This window comes from Acipenser ruthenus, chromosome 4 (assembly GCF_902713425.1).
Source record: "Acipenser ruthenus chromosome 4, fAciRut3.2 maternal haplotype, whole genome shotgun sequence".
In the NCBI taxonomy this organism is placed as follows: Eukaryota; Metazoa; Chordata; class Actinopteri; order Acipenseriformes; family Acipenseridae; genus Acipenser; species Acipenser ruthenus.
In genome coordinates, this window is record NC_081192.1 from 69,114,210 (window position 1) to 69,128,828 (window position 14,619).

Below are 14,619 nucleotides of genomic sequence, written 5' to 3' on the forward strand. Positions count from 1 at the left end.
GTAATGCATGTGGAGCTGTGGATTACTGTGTAACATTGCTAGTAATGCTTTACAAACTGGTCTGTCTTATCTGTCCTGACTCTCTCGTATTGTAATGCCCGGTCAATATGACCAGTCTGGTGGTTCTAGAGATGCATTTTTATAATTTTGTCATTTTTGCGAATCTGCTGCTCAAACACCGTCTAGTTATTTACTTCATATATTTAGGAAAAGTCAAGAGTGGACATGTGCATGGGATTCACTAATGCAGACTTACTTAAATTGTAAACCCAAAAACGGTCATATGGCATGGCAATTTGGCATGGCAGTTCTAGTGTTAAAGTTATCACTGTCCACAGCAGTTAGTAACAAGAGTGTTGTCCATGGTTTATATTTTAATTGTGTTAAGGAACATAATAATGTCCATATTTGGTTTTAATTTTAGGCAATGACTGGCACTTGCTTACAATCTGGCCATCATTACTGAATACCTGTTTACTAGGGACTGAAGTTGGGAGGGGAGGGGGGGGTGTAGTTCAGATGAATAAATACAGATTTTCTTTGTTTTGTAGGGTGCCATCACATTAAATGGTCACGCAAATTAGTTGTGTAATCAGAGTTTTACAAGCATTACTTTCTTTACATTACTTGCCATCTTACTTTAGAAAATAATTGCCAGACATTGGAAGGCATTGTAGCTTGGTCAATTACAGTATCTGTAATTCTAGCACAATGCTCTTAACTTGCTCTGTTACTTTGAAGACTCCTGCACAGATCCAATCCCATCAGTAAACACTCCTCAATAATTGCAGATTCCAAATATAATAAATAAAAGCTATTCTTTGCTTAAACCCTTTACACAAAAATGATGCACAGGCTTAACTATCGGTAGTTGTCAAGCGATACAATGCATTAATAAATCGATGCGTAGCCTCATCCTTAACCCTTTGCGGTCCATTTTTATTCAGTGAGTCTCAGGCGCATCGGGTCCAATTTATTTTTACACGTGCAGTTTATTTTAGATGCGCTGTTTAAAAGTATTTTTTTCACAGTAAAACAGGTTTAAAAGGCACTGCATATCAACAGCACACTCAGTACTGCATCTCCAGCCCCGCCCCACCCCTTGTTCGCTATATTTTTCACATATGTCTTAATAATAGTACATACCGATAAATCATCTCCTGATAACTCGTTTTATCACCAAACTCCTCAATAATGCAATCCAAGTCATTATTTTATTACTCTAACATCTAAAAAAAGCTCTGCAATATCTGTCTGATATTCTTTGAGCGCTGGATGCAGAAGCAGCTGTTTATGTCCATGTTATCTATGTGGGGTCGGGGCTATCTATATTCATACGCCCACATTTTTTTTGTTTTCCGGCTTCTCTCCGCTCCTATCGGTCGCACTCAGCCATTTTGAATGGTTTTCTCAGAAAGGGAAAATTGCAATGTCGGACCAGGTCCGACATAGGACTGCAAAGAGTTAATTGATTTTCCTAATAAATGTTAGGTGGAAGTTGGAAACTCAGGCTGTCTGGAGTTCGGCGACGTAACAAGTGGCAGTGTCAAAGCACTCCCTCTGAAACTGCTCAACAGGACCCATGCCACGGTGCCCATTAGACTTGTCATCAGTGCTGTGAGTATTATTATTATTATTATTATTATTATTATTATTATTATTATTATTATTATTATTATTATTTAGTCATTTAGCAGATGTTTTTATCCAAGAGACTAGGTTTACATTTCTATTTCAGGGAACCAGGGTTATGCCAATAACCTAACATTAAGTGATTTGCTCAGTGTCACACAGTGAGTCAGCGGCTGAACCTCCTGGTAACAAGCCCCTTTTTTTGAACCACTGGACCACCAAGCACTCCAGTTGCCTTGTGGTTGTTTGTTTGCATCTGAACACCCAGCAGTGTTTACATGAAACCCTGCAGTGGTAGCCAAAACCAGCTATTTAACTGTCTCAGTGCGATTTAATGTAATAATGTTGCAGCTTTGCAAGACTTTGTTTGGTTTGTTTTTTCTGACTACCATTGAATCAGCTGCACTTCATTAGTACTGCCACCAAGTGGCAAGATTATTATTATTATTATTATTATTATTATTATTTATTGTTTATTAGCAGACACCCTTATCCAGGGCGACTTACAATTTGTTAGTTATGCTCTAACGTCAATTGATTGTTCATGCTGGTTCAGATGGGAGGAGTTATAGTTATTAAATTAAAATCAATATAGCAGGGTGTATAAAAAATGCTTACAAGTATAAAGTATACCTCACAAAGGTCACCCTTTTAACACTAGAACTACTGGACGTACATATATACCTAGAACTACTGGAGCGGTATTTAACTGCTGTGTTAAAATGCATATAAAACTACTGCAGCGTTGTATGCTACGAAACTGTTCTGTGTTCTTCAAAATTAGAAGTACAGATAGGACTACCAAACACAATGATTTCGATGCATCCTGATTTTTTTTTTTTTTTTTTAAACAATACAGTAAACGCAGATGTAACATCAGACAGCACAGACAGTTTTGCATTAGTCAGAACAGTGTGTTTATTTTAACATACCAAACATAGTGCTTACCTGGAATTCCTATTTCCTCACTTATATTTTCCCATAGTTTCTTTGTATTTTGTCGAGGTATTTCTTGTGCTGCGTATCATAAAGAACAGGCTATTGCTGCACTGCTATAATCAGATGTTAGCCCATCTTGCCTGTGATATTTGGAGCGCAAATGAGCATGAACAGGGTTGCAAAAAAACTTTGCGTTTCCACATTGTTTGTTTTCATCCAGGGTTTTGTTTGTGACGCTGTTTTTGCAGCGTGCTTGGTACATGTGAGGGACACCAGACTTGGGGGTGGTGTTGGAAGGGGAGTTCTGACTGGTTGCATTGTGTAAAATGTCGCACATGTATGCAAATGCTGGGCGATAAAATGGGGGTTTGGGAACCCCTGTGTTAGCCTTAGAGCCTGCATCGACGGGCACTATCACTTAAACAATGTCGGGTACATCAGTGTGTCTAACCCACCTCAGTATAGTACTGCATGTACAGTGGCTCTCAAAAGTATTCACCCCCCTTGGACTTTTCCACATTTTATTGTGTTACAACATGGAATCAAAATGGATTTAATTAGGAGTTTTTGCCACTGATCAACACAAAAAAAGTCCATAATGTCAAAGTGAAAAATAAAATCTACAAATTGTTCTAAATTAATTACAAATACAAAACAGAAAATAATTGATTGCATAAGTATTCACCCCCTTGAGTCAATATTTGGTAGAGGCACCTTTGGTAGCTATTACAGCCATGAGTCTATTTGGATAAGTCTCTACCAGCTTTGCACATCTGGACACTGCAATTTTTGCCCATTCTTCTTTGCAAAATTGCTCAAGCTCCGTCAAGTTGGATGGGGACCTATTTTGGCCTCATCAGACCATAGAATCTTCTTCCACTTGGTCTCAGAGTCTCCCACATGCCTTCTGGCAAACTCTAGCCGAGATTTGATGTGAGTTTTTTTCAACAATGACTTTCTTTTTGCCACTCTCCCATTAAAGGCCAGTTTTGTGAAGCACCCGGGCTATTGTTGCGGTATGCACAGTTTCTCCCAGCTCAGTCGTGGAAGACTGTATCTCCTTTAGAGTTGCCATAGGCCTCTTGGTGGCCTCCCTGACTACTGCCCTTCTCGCCCGGATACTCAGTTTTTGAGGACGGCCTGTTCTAGACAGATTCACAGTTATGCCATATTCTCTCCACTTCTTAATGGACTTTACTGTGCTCCGGGGGATATTCAATGCCTTGGAAATGTTCTTATATCCTGTCCCTGATTGGTGCTTTTGAAGAACCTTATTCCGGATTTGCTTTGAATGTTCCTTCGTCTTCATGATGTAGTTTTTGTTAGGAAATATACTAACCAACTGTGGGACCTCCCAGTGACAGGTGTATTTAACCTGAAATCATGTGAAACACCTTAATTGCACACAGGTGGACTCCATTCAACAAATTATGTGACTTCTAAAGACAATTGGTTGCACCAGAGCTTATTTAGGTGTGTCATAGCAAAGGGGGTGAATACTTATGCAATCAATTATTTTCTGTTTTATATTTGTAATTTAGTACAATTTGTAGATTTTATTTTTCACTTTGACATTATGGACTTTTTTTGTGTTGATCAGTGGCAAAAACTCCTAATTTTAAATCAATTTTATTCCGTGTTGTAACACAATAAAATGTGGAAAAGTCCAAGGGGGGGTGAATACTTTTGAGAGCCACTGTATACTATACAAAGAATCAGTGCAAATTATTACAAAGCACTGCAATACAGTATTTGGGAATTTTACAAGTTAGCATTTCAAAAAACATTTACTGTGTTTTCTCTGTCTGCCAAAGTAATCCAGTTTTTTTTGGGTTGTTCCACGGTGCATGATGGAAAGCGCACACACAAACTTGGTCGGTAAATCTTGTTTTCAGCTTTTTAAACAGTACAGTTAATTTATTAAGCACTTGCTTTCATGTGTTCTTTTATTTAACATGTTTAAACTAGGCAGTGTAAAAAGTTACTTAATTCCCAAATGCATCCTTTTTTTTTCTTTTTTTTAAATCTACAACTGAATCCATTCTATCCTGCGAAGACACTAATTTTACTGTTTTTTAACTCCATAACAATGTGCATTGATCAGTTTCCATCAGTACCGTTTAGTTGGTAATAGCATGTGAAAATCACACATGCCACAGATCCACTGGTTAAGGGTATCCTACCGGGCTGGGATGTATATGAGAGGATCTAATGTATTGCCTAACCATTTGGTGCAATTTACACGGGGGACATGTCGCTCACTTTTTCAACGACAGGAAGTGTCCCCCTCAGTTTGCGTTCGTACTAAAACCATTTATTTCTCAATAATTTATTTGAATAGTCGGGAATTAATTGCCCTGCTAGGAAATGAGCTCCTGGGGAGACTGAATCAATTTTTACATGGCATACCGAAATGGCTGCCAAATTGACCTTTACAGTAGAAGGAGATTTCCCTTCATCAAAAAGGTCTCTAAAAATTACAGTATAACTGCCATAGGGCATGTCGTGGGTTCAAACCCACGAGACAAGCACCACGTCTGGAACACGCCCTAGTTGTACCCATATTGGGAACAAGTGGAGGCTGCCCTGGTGTTTTGCAGGGTGTCGATCACCCTATTCGGTAACCCCAGATGACTAAAATGTAGCCATTCAGGGGCCAGACCCAGAGCTGCAGGCTCGATGGGTTGGAGTGCCACAGAGTGCCCTATGCCTGACTGAGCAGGTCGCGTCGCATCGGCAATTCCCATGGCTGGCCGTTCAGCAGCTGCATCAGGGAGGAGAACCTGACTCTCCTGAGCCAGTAAGGGTCTATTAGGAGTACCCTGGCCCGTTCTTGTCTGATCTCCAGACACAACGGGAGCAGCGCAAGCGGTGGAAACGCATACAGCAGATGTGCTGGCCACAGGTGTGCCAGTGTGTCTATCCCCAGAGGTCCCCCTTCTCCCTTTATGGAGAACCACAGGGGGCAGTGTGTCGACTCGAGGGGCAAATAGGTGTACTTCTGCCCTTTTCGAATCTCTCCCAAATGAGGCTCACAACCTCGGGATGGAGTCTCCACTCTGCGCCGCTGGGGATCCCCCTCGAGAGGAGGTCTGCAGCCCAGTTGATCACCCGCGGCAGGTGAACTACCCAGAGTGAGAGGAGGTTCGCTTATGCCCACAGCAGAAGTTTATGGGCCACACGGTGGAGACTGGGTGACCACAAACCACCCTGGTGGTTTATGTAGGACACAACAGTTGTGTTGTCCGTGCGGACGAGCACGTGTCTCCCCCGAACCTGCTCCAAAACTTCCTGCAAGGACAGATACACTGCCTGCAGTTCTAAAATATTGATGTGATGACCCTCCCACAGGGGCTGCCACACCCTTTGTACACCCCTGCCATTCCACACTCTGGCCCAACCCGTGTTGAACATGTCTGTGGTGATGACCTCTCTCCTGGTGACTCTGCCCAGCGCTAGGCATAGATAGATAGGCTGGCTGTCTCCTCCAAGAGAGTGCCTGTAGACAGTGTCAGGACACTTAACAGGTGGTTGCAGTTCAAAACTGGTTGACAAGCTGTGCGGTTGAACCAAACCTGCAGGGGGTGCATATGCAAAAGACCCAGTGGGAGGGTATTTGATGCTGCTGCCATCAAGCCCAGAAACCTTTGGAAAACCGCTACTGGTAGTGCCCTGCCAAGCTGAAACTGCTCTAAGCAAGCGGGTACTCTCAGCTCTCTGTCGTCCGAGAGAGTTGCCAACATGCACACCCCCAGATAGGTTACTACCCAGGTGGGTGTTAGTTGGCGCTTTGCATGGTTTACCTTCAGGCCCAACTGATGTAGATGGTTGGCAACGAGCTCTGTGTGTTCGTGTGCTCTTGCTGTAGATGCTTCACAAATGAGTCGTCCAGATAATTGAGGACTCTGATGCCTCCTGAGTCTCAATGGGGCTAGTATAGTCTTCATGTATTTCGTGAAAAACTGTGGGGCTAGAAAGAGACCAAGCAGTAGGACACAGAACTGGTACACTGTTTCCCCGAAAGGCGAACCTTAAGTATTTCCCGGGCACTGGTTTTACTGGGATGTGGAAGTAGGCGTCATTCAGGTCCACCGTGGTGAAGCAGTCGTCTAGCCTGATGGACTGCAACAGCTGTTGCAAAGTCATCATCTTGAACTGTCTCCGATACAGGTTCACCTGCCTGAGATCGAGGATCGGTCTGAGGCCGCCATCCTGTTTTGGCACTAGAAAATACCTGGAGTAGAACCCCCCATTATTGCTGGGGGGGGGGTCTACTATGCAAATGGCCCGCTTTTGCAGCAAAGCTGTTACCTGCCAAGTCACCTGGGCAGCGGCTTGCGGATCCATGACAGTTGTCATGCCTTGGAAAGGAGGAGGGCCGTGCTGGAACTGGAGCGAGTAACCAGTTTGCACAGTTTTGAGCACCAAGGGGTCTGTGGTGCACTGTTTCTAGTAATCTAAGTGGCTTCTGGAGAAAAGCCCTCGGCCTGTGGCAGCAGTATCCTAGGGCTGCTTTGCCTGGGGCGCAGCCTGTGTCTGTCTAGGCACAGGGTGCTTAAAAGCATGCCTGCCTCTGCGGAAAGCGGTAGCAGGCGGTCTCCAGACTGGGCCACCCGAAGAAGCAGCAGCCTGTGGTGCTGGCTTCCATTTTAGTTTCGTCAGACCACAAAACTTTTTACCACATGGCTACAGAATCTCCTGAGTTTTTGCATACTTCAAATGGGATTCAAGGTAGGGCTTTCTTGAGTAATGGCTTCCTTCTTGCCACCCTACCATACAAGTCAGATTTGTGGAGTGCTTGGGATATTGTTGTCACATGCACACTTTGACCAGTCTTGGCCATTAAAGCCTGTAGCTCTTGCAAAGTTGCCATTGGCCTCTTGGTAGCCTCTCTGATCAGTCTCCTTCTTGCTCGGTCATCCAGTTTGGAGGGATGGCCTGATCTAGGCAGGGTCTTGGTGGTGCCATTCACCTTCCACTTCTTAATTGTCTTGACCGTGCTCCAAAGGATATTCAAGGCCTTTGATATTTTTTTTTTATACCCATCCCTTGATCTGTGCCTTTCAACAACTTTGTCCCGGAGTTCTTTTGAAAGCACCTTGGTGCACTACCCAGCAGAGGGAACTTGCAGGAACTGCTGAATTTATCATGTGAATCACTACAATTTACCACAGGTGGAGGCCACTTAACTTGGTGTGTGATTTTGAAGGCGATTGGTTACACCTGAGCTAATTTTAGGATTGCTATTACAAGGGGGGTGGACACTTATCCAACCAAGCTATTTCAGTTTTTATTTAATTTAATTTTCTACAAATTTCTAGAATATTTTTTTCACTTGGAAGTTGTGGGGTAGGATGAGTAGATAAAAAATAAAAAAAAAAGTATTTTAATGCATTTTAATTCCAGGCTATAAGGCAACAACAGGTGATAATTTTGAAAGGGGGTGTAGACTTTCTATAGGCACTGTATATAGGTCAATGAAGAAACTTAAGCAGTTATGCTAAGGTAGTCTTTATGTAAAGTTACTTAATGCTAAGAGCAAGTGGGAATTGTTGGAAACGTTTACAAAGGGAATAAGTCTTCACCAGATAGCATCATATTGGCCAATGACACTGGGTCACTTTTTTTTTATTCTACTTTTGTTATGGTGGTGGGTTTAGTGTTTATACTTAAGTAAATGATTACCAAAGTGTATGTAGACATAATGCAATAACTTTTTTTAAATCTTTATTCCAGAATGCAACTGCCTGGCGCTGTTTCACGTTCTGCAAAAACCCTGTTGATATATCAGCAGAAAGTGCATTGCAGGTTGGAAGAATTTCTCCGTTAGCTGCACCATCACACATAAGCCACGTGATGCATGCCAACTATGGTGAAGTGAGTTTTCATTTTTGTGGTGCTTATAGTCCACTCTTAAATCCTTTTATTAGGGATGGGAGAATGAGTTACATTACAATTTTTATAGGTGCTTTTTTATTTATCATTCATTTAACATTTTAACAAAGTTTTGAATGTGTAACAATTGCAAAGAATAAATATTACATATAAAATATTAATTTAGGCAACTTTCAGCTTGTCAGTTCCCTATCAAGTAAGAAATCTAATCATTACCTCATGGGTATTTATCCCTGAAGACCCTGTAACCTGAATATATATAACAGATTGCTCGTCGGAGTCTGTGACGCAGTCGTGCCTGCCCCCAAGGGTATAAATAGACTGCACACGCAGATCTTATTTTCTTTTCATCCGCCCTGAGACGAGAGAGACTATAAACTGATAAGTATCAAAGTTACTTCTCTGCTTTTCGCGTGTGTAATTACGTTATGCAATTTTATTACGTGCTTATAGTAATTGCTACTTGCACGTAATTGAAGAAGGAATCTATGAAAAAGATTTAGGCATTGTTTACTCAGGAATGTCTTCATCTAGACAACGTGGGGAATCTATAAAAAAGGCCAACAAAATGCTTGGATATATAGTGGAAAGTGTTGACTTTAAATCAAGGGACGTAATGTTGAAACTTTACAATGCATTAGTAAGACCTCATCTAGAATATTATTCAGTTCTGGTCACCTCGCTACAAAAAGGATATTGCTGCTTTAGAAAGAATGCAAAAAAGAGCGACCCAGGATTATTCCTCGTTTTAAAAGGCATGTCATATGCAGACAGGCTAAAATAATTTAATCTATTCAGTCTTAAACAAAGAAGAGTACGTGGTGATCTGATTCAAGCATTCAAAATTCTGAAAGGTATTGACAATGTTGACCCAAGCGGCATTTTCGACCTGAAAAAAGAAACAAGGACCAGAGGTCACCAGATGGAGATTAGATGGAGGCATTCAGAACAGAAAATAGGAGGCACTTTTTTACACAGAGAATTGTGGGAGTCTGGAACCAACTCCCCAGTAATGTTTTTGAAGCGGACACCCTGGGATACTTCAGGAATCTGCTTGATGAGATTCAGGGATCAATAAGCTACAAACAAAACGAGCAAGATGGGCCGAATGGTCTCCTATTGTTAACTTTTCTTATATATTGTGCACTCAGCCATGGTTTTTCATTAGTCCCCCAGCGGCCTTGTGCCCTGCACGAAGCCAGCGGCTCCGTCGCCCCTTTCCAGGGGAGTGAATAACCAGCTACTTGCGTTCTCTCTCGGGCTGCTAGCTTAGTTTTTGAAGTTTTAAAAATAAAATGTAGTTTTTTAACGAAAATTATATTAAATTAACGGTAACAGTTGTGCCTGTGTTGTGTGAGAATTTGTTTCTCGGTGTGTATTCTGTTTTTTATCTATGTATGTATTTTTATTGGAGCAGCAGGGAGTAGTGAACGCAGAATGGCAGCAAGAGAATCTTATCTATTCCCGTCTCCTGAGGAGATGGACGATCTAGAGTTCCCCTCTGAGGAGGGAAACTCGGATGACGCAATGCCAGAGGCGTCTTTCCTTAACATCTCGGCATTCCACATTAACCAGGCTGTGGAATTGGAGGCTTTCCACCAGAACGCGGAGCTGGAGGCAGTCTGAGCAATTTTTTGTCTTAAAGGGCTAAGTCCCGTGGTAAAGCCCTGTCTAAGCAGAGGCTATCTAAACGGATCACAGACACAGTGAAGACTGCCTATGAGTGAATCAACTTGCCCTCTCCAGAAAAGCTCACTGCCCATTCCACCAGGGACATGGCAACTTCGCTTTATTCCAAGATGCATCTGTCACAGACATTTGCAGTGGTGTGGGCTTTTACACAGTTCTATTGACTGTCGTAGATCTCAAAAAACCCTGGTTTTGGAACGAGAGTGTTAAGGTCGACCCATGCAACATAAACATAGAGGCGAGTTCTCCCTCAATTTTTTAGCCCTAGCTACTAGTACTGGGGTTCTTCATGGTAACATGCAAGGTGGCCTTGGCCGAGCCTTGTGGCATTCCAGTTGGTCTTCAATATTGCCTTGCGACCAGCTTTGGTATTTCTACCAATGAGGTAATGGTTACATTTCGTACTTGATAGGCTATTATGATAACCTTGGTTCCCTGAAATAGAAATGTAACCATTAACCTTCAAGGTCACTGTGTCCATGATTGCAGCAGTCTTGCAGGAAAGTGACGACGATGCCTTGTCTGCAGTCCAGTTATGCCCTCGGGGGGGCGGGCACGACTGCGTCACGGGCTCTGCCATGCAGATTTGATATATCTTTAGGTTAAATACCCATGAGGTAATGGTTACATTTCTATTTCAGGGAACCAGGGTTATGAAGATAACCTAACTTTTTACATTTTATTGTACCACATATCCCCCCCCCCCCCTTATCTTTAGGAACCAGAAGAATTCTTGGTGTGGATTCATTTCCGTGCTCCACAAAAATATATGAGTTCAGGTATAGTAACCCTCTTGTGTTTTTGATTTTCCTAGACAAGAAGAGACATAACCTACTTACCTTATTTCATACAGTAAGGTCATTGCATCATTCCCTTCTGGCGCCTAAAAGATCAACTAGCCAGTCAGTTCTCTATACATTAACTCCAATGACGTCTACATTCAGTAGTTACTTCTGCCGTTAATGTCACTACTGGTCCAGTGATCATTTTATTTATGTTCCGCAAGACGATGTTTAAGGAGCTGTCCATAACAATTATTTTCTGGAGGAGGGAGGAAGAATTATGTAGCTTGAAATATTCACATGGCTTTCTGCAAAATAACTATAGCCACCAGAGATGTCATTTGTCACAGCTCATGATTTAACTTTTGGTTGAGAAATGGTCCTCCTAATATTAGCCCATGTTTCCAGCGCACATAGAAGGCAATGGAGCGTCAGTTTGAATGACAAATGGTACAGAAAGACCACACAATTGTATTAAATTGTAGAAAAGCCATTATGAGCATTATTGTGGGTTGTAAAGAGGATATCTTTCACAGCACTATTTAAAAAATAAATAAATAAATTACCATTACATGGGGAATGTCTCCTTTTGGATTCCTGTTGGATGCTGGCGAAAGTCAAAGACTTCATTCCCGGAGGGGGAGGGGGATGGGGGGTGGACAGAGGTGCAAACATTCTTCAGCCCTGTCATCCAGTACACTGCCATACACCAACAGGCTTCTTTTAAACTAAAAAAAATATACAAAATATATTTCTTGCAATGTATTTGTAGTTGCTAAAATACAACCTCTTGAACTAATTAGGGCTGCAAGAGTTAAATCCTGTTTGACACGAATATGTATTTTTCAATATAAATATTATGTGTTGGGGGGGACTTGAATTCAAATATATAATTGACCTTAAAATGACTTGAGCTGCCTCTCGCCACAGATAAAATGGTATGTATGTAAAGCTAGGTGCTCTGTGCTTTCTGTGCACAGAAAAATAACATTTGTACTGCTTTGGAAATCTATGAGCCAATTAAGGTACAGATTTATGATACTCTTGCGAGCCATAAAGAGAAAAAGATTCACATTTTGAACTTGTGTGCAAATTCTATAAATCTTGTGTGTGTACAATATTGGATATAGTAAACCAGTCACTATGGTGAGTAATTACATTTTGAAAGTATTCTTTACTTGCGGTATTTGAGCCCATGTAGGATGTTGGTGGATGCGGGTGTGTAAAGGATTGGATTTTTTTTTTTTCTAGGTGATCTGGGCCCTGCAGATGAATACTCTGCAAGAATTAACATTGAAGTTGATAGCCCGGGACCCAGCCATGTTATAACAAGCATACTTCTCCATGCTAGATCTGGAATAGCAAGAATTCATGCCCCAAAACACCTGCAGGTACATGAGGTTATTGCTGCCGTTTTAGCTTTGTGTATTGTGTAGAAATGTAAATGCAAAATTACATAGAAAATAAGGATGTAAAGGTTTAAATGGCAAACAAGAAAGAGAATTCCGACTGGCGCATGGTATTTTACTTAATATTTAACTGAATGTCCTGTTGTGGATCTTGCTTGATTTTTACATTTTCACCATTTACACTAGCTTGCTGGATCGTAAATTGCTGGAATTGGGAAAGTGGATGGGGAATTTCAATGTAAAATTTGGCTTAAACTAAAACAAATTGTGTGATAGTTTAAACAGTAGAACTATATATTTACAGCCTTACTAAAAAGCACTAGATTTGGATTTTATTTGTTTGTTTGCCACTTTTTTTTTTTTATAGACTGTGCATCTGTCCACTCTACTTGGAACAACGGCGAAGCAGATGTTGCCTTTAAAAAATGCAGGCAACATTGATGTACAGCTGAAAATAAAGGTAGGCTGTAACTTGGAATACGGGTTCAAAATGCTGCTTAAAATTACCTTATTTACAACTAGTGCCAGATTTGATTTATACAGCATTTGTTTTAGCGGTGGGCATTTCTGTATATTTTAATAATCAAAAATAGAATTTACTAAATGATTACGCTATACCACTGAGTAGGCTGTTTAATGTCAATGGATTTGCACGAAAATTTGGATCTGTGGTCCCTTTGGTTGGATCTCTTGATGTGAGCCATTTCGTTCTGCTCGGAATATGTGGATTTCGAGTTCCAGGTAGTGGGGGGGGGGGGATAGGTGGGGAAAAAATCTGTGGTGGGGATTTTTGAGATGTTATAGTAATAAAATAATGACTTTGATCGCGTTGGGCGGGGCTGGAGATGCAGTACTGACTGTCCTGTTGATATACTGTGGGGTGGGGTGGGGGGGGGGGGGGTGGGGGAATGCTTTTAAACAGTGCGTCTAAAATAAACTGCGCGTGTGAAAATAAATTGAACCCGACACGCCCGAGACACGTGGAATAAATGGACAACAAAGGGTTAATGTTAATCATCAGGGCGACAGCGAAATTTGACCTGCTCTAGGCGGTTGAACCCTTTGCGGTCCATTTATTCAGCGTGTCAGGTCCAATTTTATTTTTTTATTTTTTTTAAGCAAAACCGGCAGGGATTGCTTCTCTTCCAACATGCAATAGCAAACCCTACTGGCCAGACACCAAGCATATTCAGAGGAGCTAAAAAGCCAGGGCTGATCTCCGCCCACCTCTGCTCTGGATTGCTTGACGTAAAAGTGATTTCTAGTTTTAGGCTTGTGAGATCGGAGGATGCTCACACACCCTCAGAATGTCTGTGCTGTGTGGGGACTCGTTGCAATGAGGAGAAAAAACATAATTGGACATTCCAAATTGGGGGAAAATTAAGAGTTATTGGTCACTGTAAATTAAAACAAGAAGAAATTTATTTAAGAATAAATAGGAAACAAAAGCACAAGAAGGGGTGGGTGGTGGGGCTGAGATCGCTAAACACTTTGTGTGAATAACAGAAGACAAACTAATCAGGTATATTGTATACACACCTGTGATGTGTTTCATCAGTTAAGGTTGATATTAAAATGACAAAAGTAGGGAAATGCGATGTTAGGGTTTTTAACCCTAACTTTTACATTCCTTCCCACCCCCTTACAAGCAGTGGAAGGGGCAAGGCAACACAAGCTACCACAGACAGCCATCATCAGTTAAGACGAACAACATATAACTCTGCAGATAACGAGACATCCATCATGGTCCATAGAAAATGCAGACCATTTAATATTTGTTGCAATACAAGATTTTAATTGTTTAGAAAAGTACTAATCGCATAATCAATTTTCAAATAGATTATTAGAATAAACCAATTGCATGTGCCCATCCCTACTTTTGATTACATGCTCAAGATTAATTTTGTAACTCAAAGGTGTTTTACCGCTGTTGCTGTTTTTAAAGAGGCAAATCTCTTTTAAAAGAGGCAAATATCTTTTAAGATGGAGCCAATGAAAGGAAAGTAACTGGAGCAGCAGAGCAATTCAGGTCTTGGCAGTTGAAAATGTGCTGTACTTTAATTTTCTAGGTGGTGGTCTGGTTGGGTTTTTAACCTCACCTGGCTTCATTAAAGAAATATATATTTATATATATATATATATATATTGTGTGTGTGTATATATATGTGTGTATATATATATATATATATATATATATATATATATATATATATATATATATATATATATATATATATATATATATATATATATATAATAAATTAATAAATTAA

At 41.0% G+C, this 14,619-nt stretch overlaps 1 protein-coding gene across 3 annotated transcripts in view; it reads left to right on the forward strand.

The window, feature by feature from the left end:
* cep192 (centrosomal protein 192) overlaps positions 1–14,619 on the forward strand; it is a 101,809-nt gene that overhangs the window by 59,933 nt on the left and 27,257 nt on the right. For all 3 annotated transcript variants that reach the window (XM_059022705.1, XM_059022707.1, XM_059022706.1), the window contains 5 exons: positions 1,492–1,617; positions 8,308–8,448; positions 10,874–10,934; positions 12,189–12,328; positions 12,714–12,806. In XM_059022705.1, the coding sequence (XP_058878688.1) occupies positions 1,492–1,617; positions 8,308–8,448; positions 10,874–10,934; positions 12,189–12,328; positions 12,714–12,806 (561 nt within the window). The remainder of the gene's footprint in view (positions 1–1,491; positions 1,618–8,307; positions 8,449–10,873; positions 10,935–12,188; positions 12,329–12,713; positions 12,807–14,619) is intronic.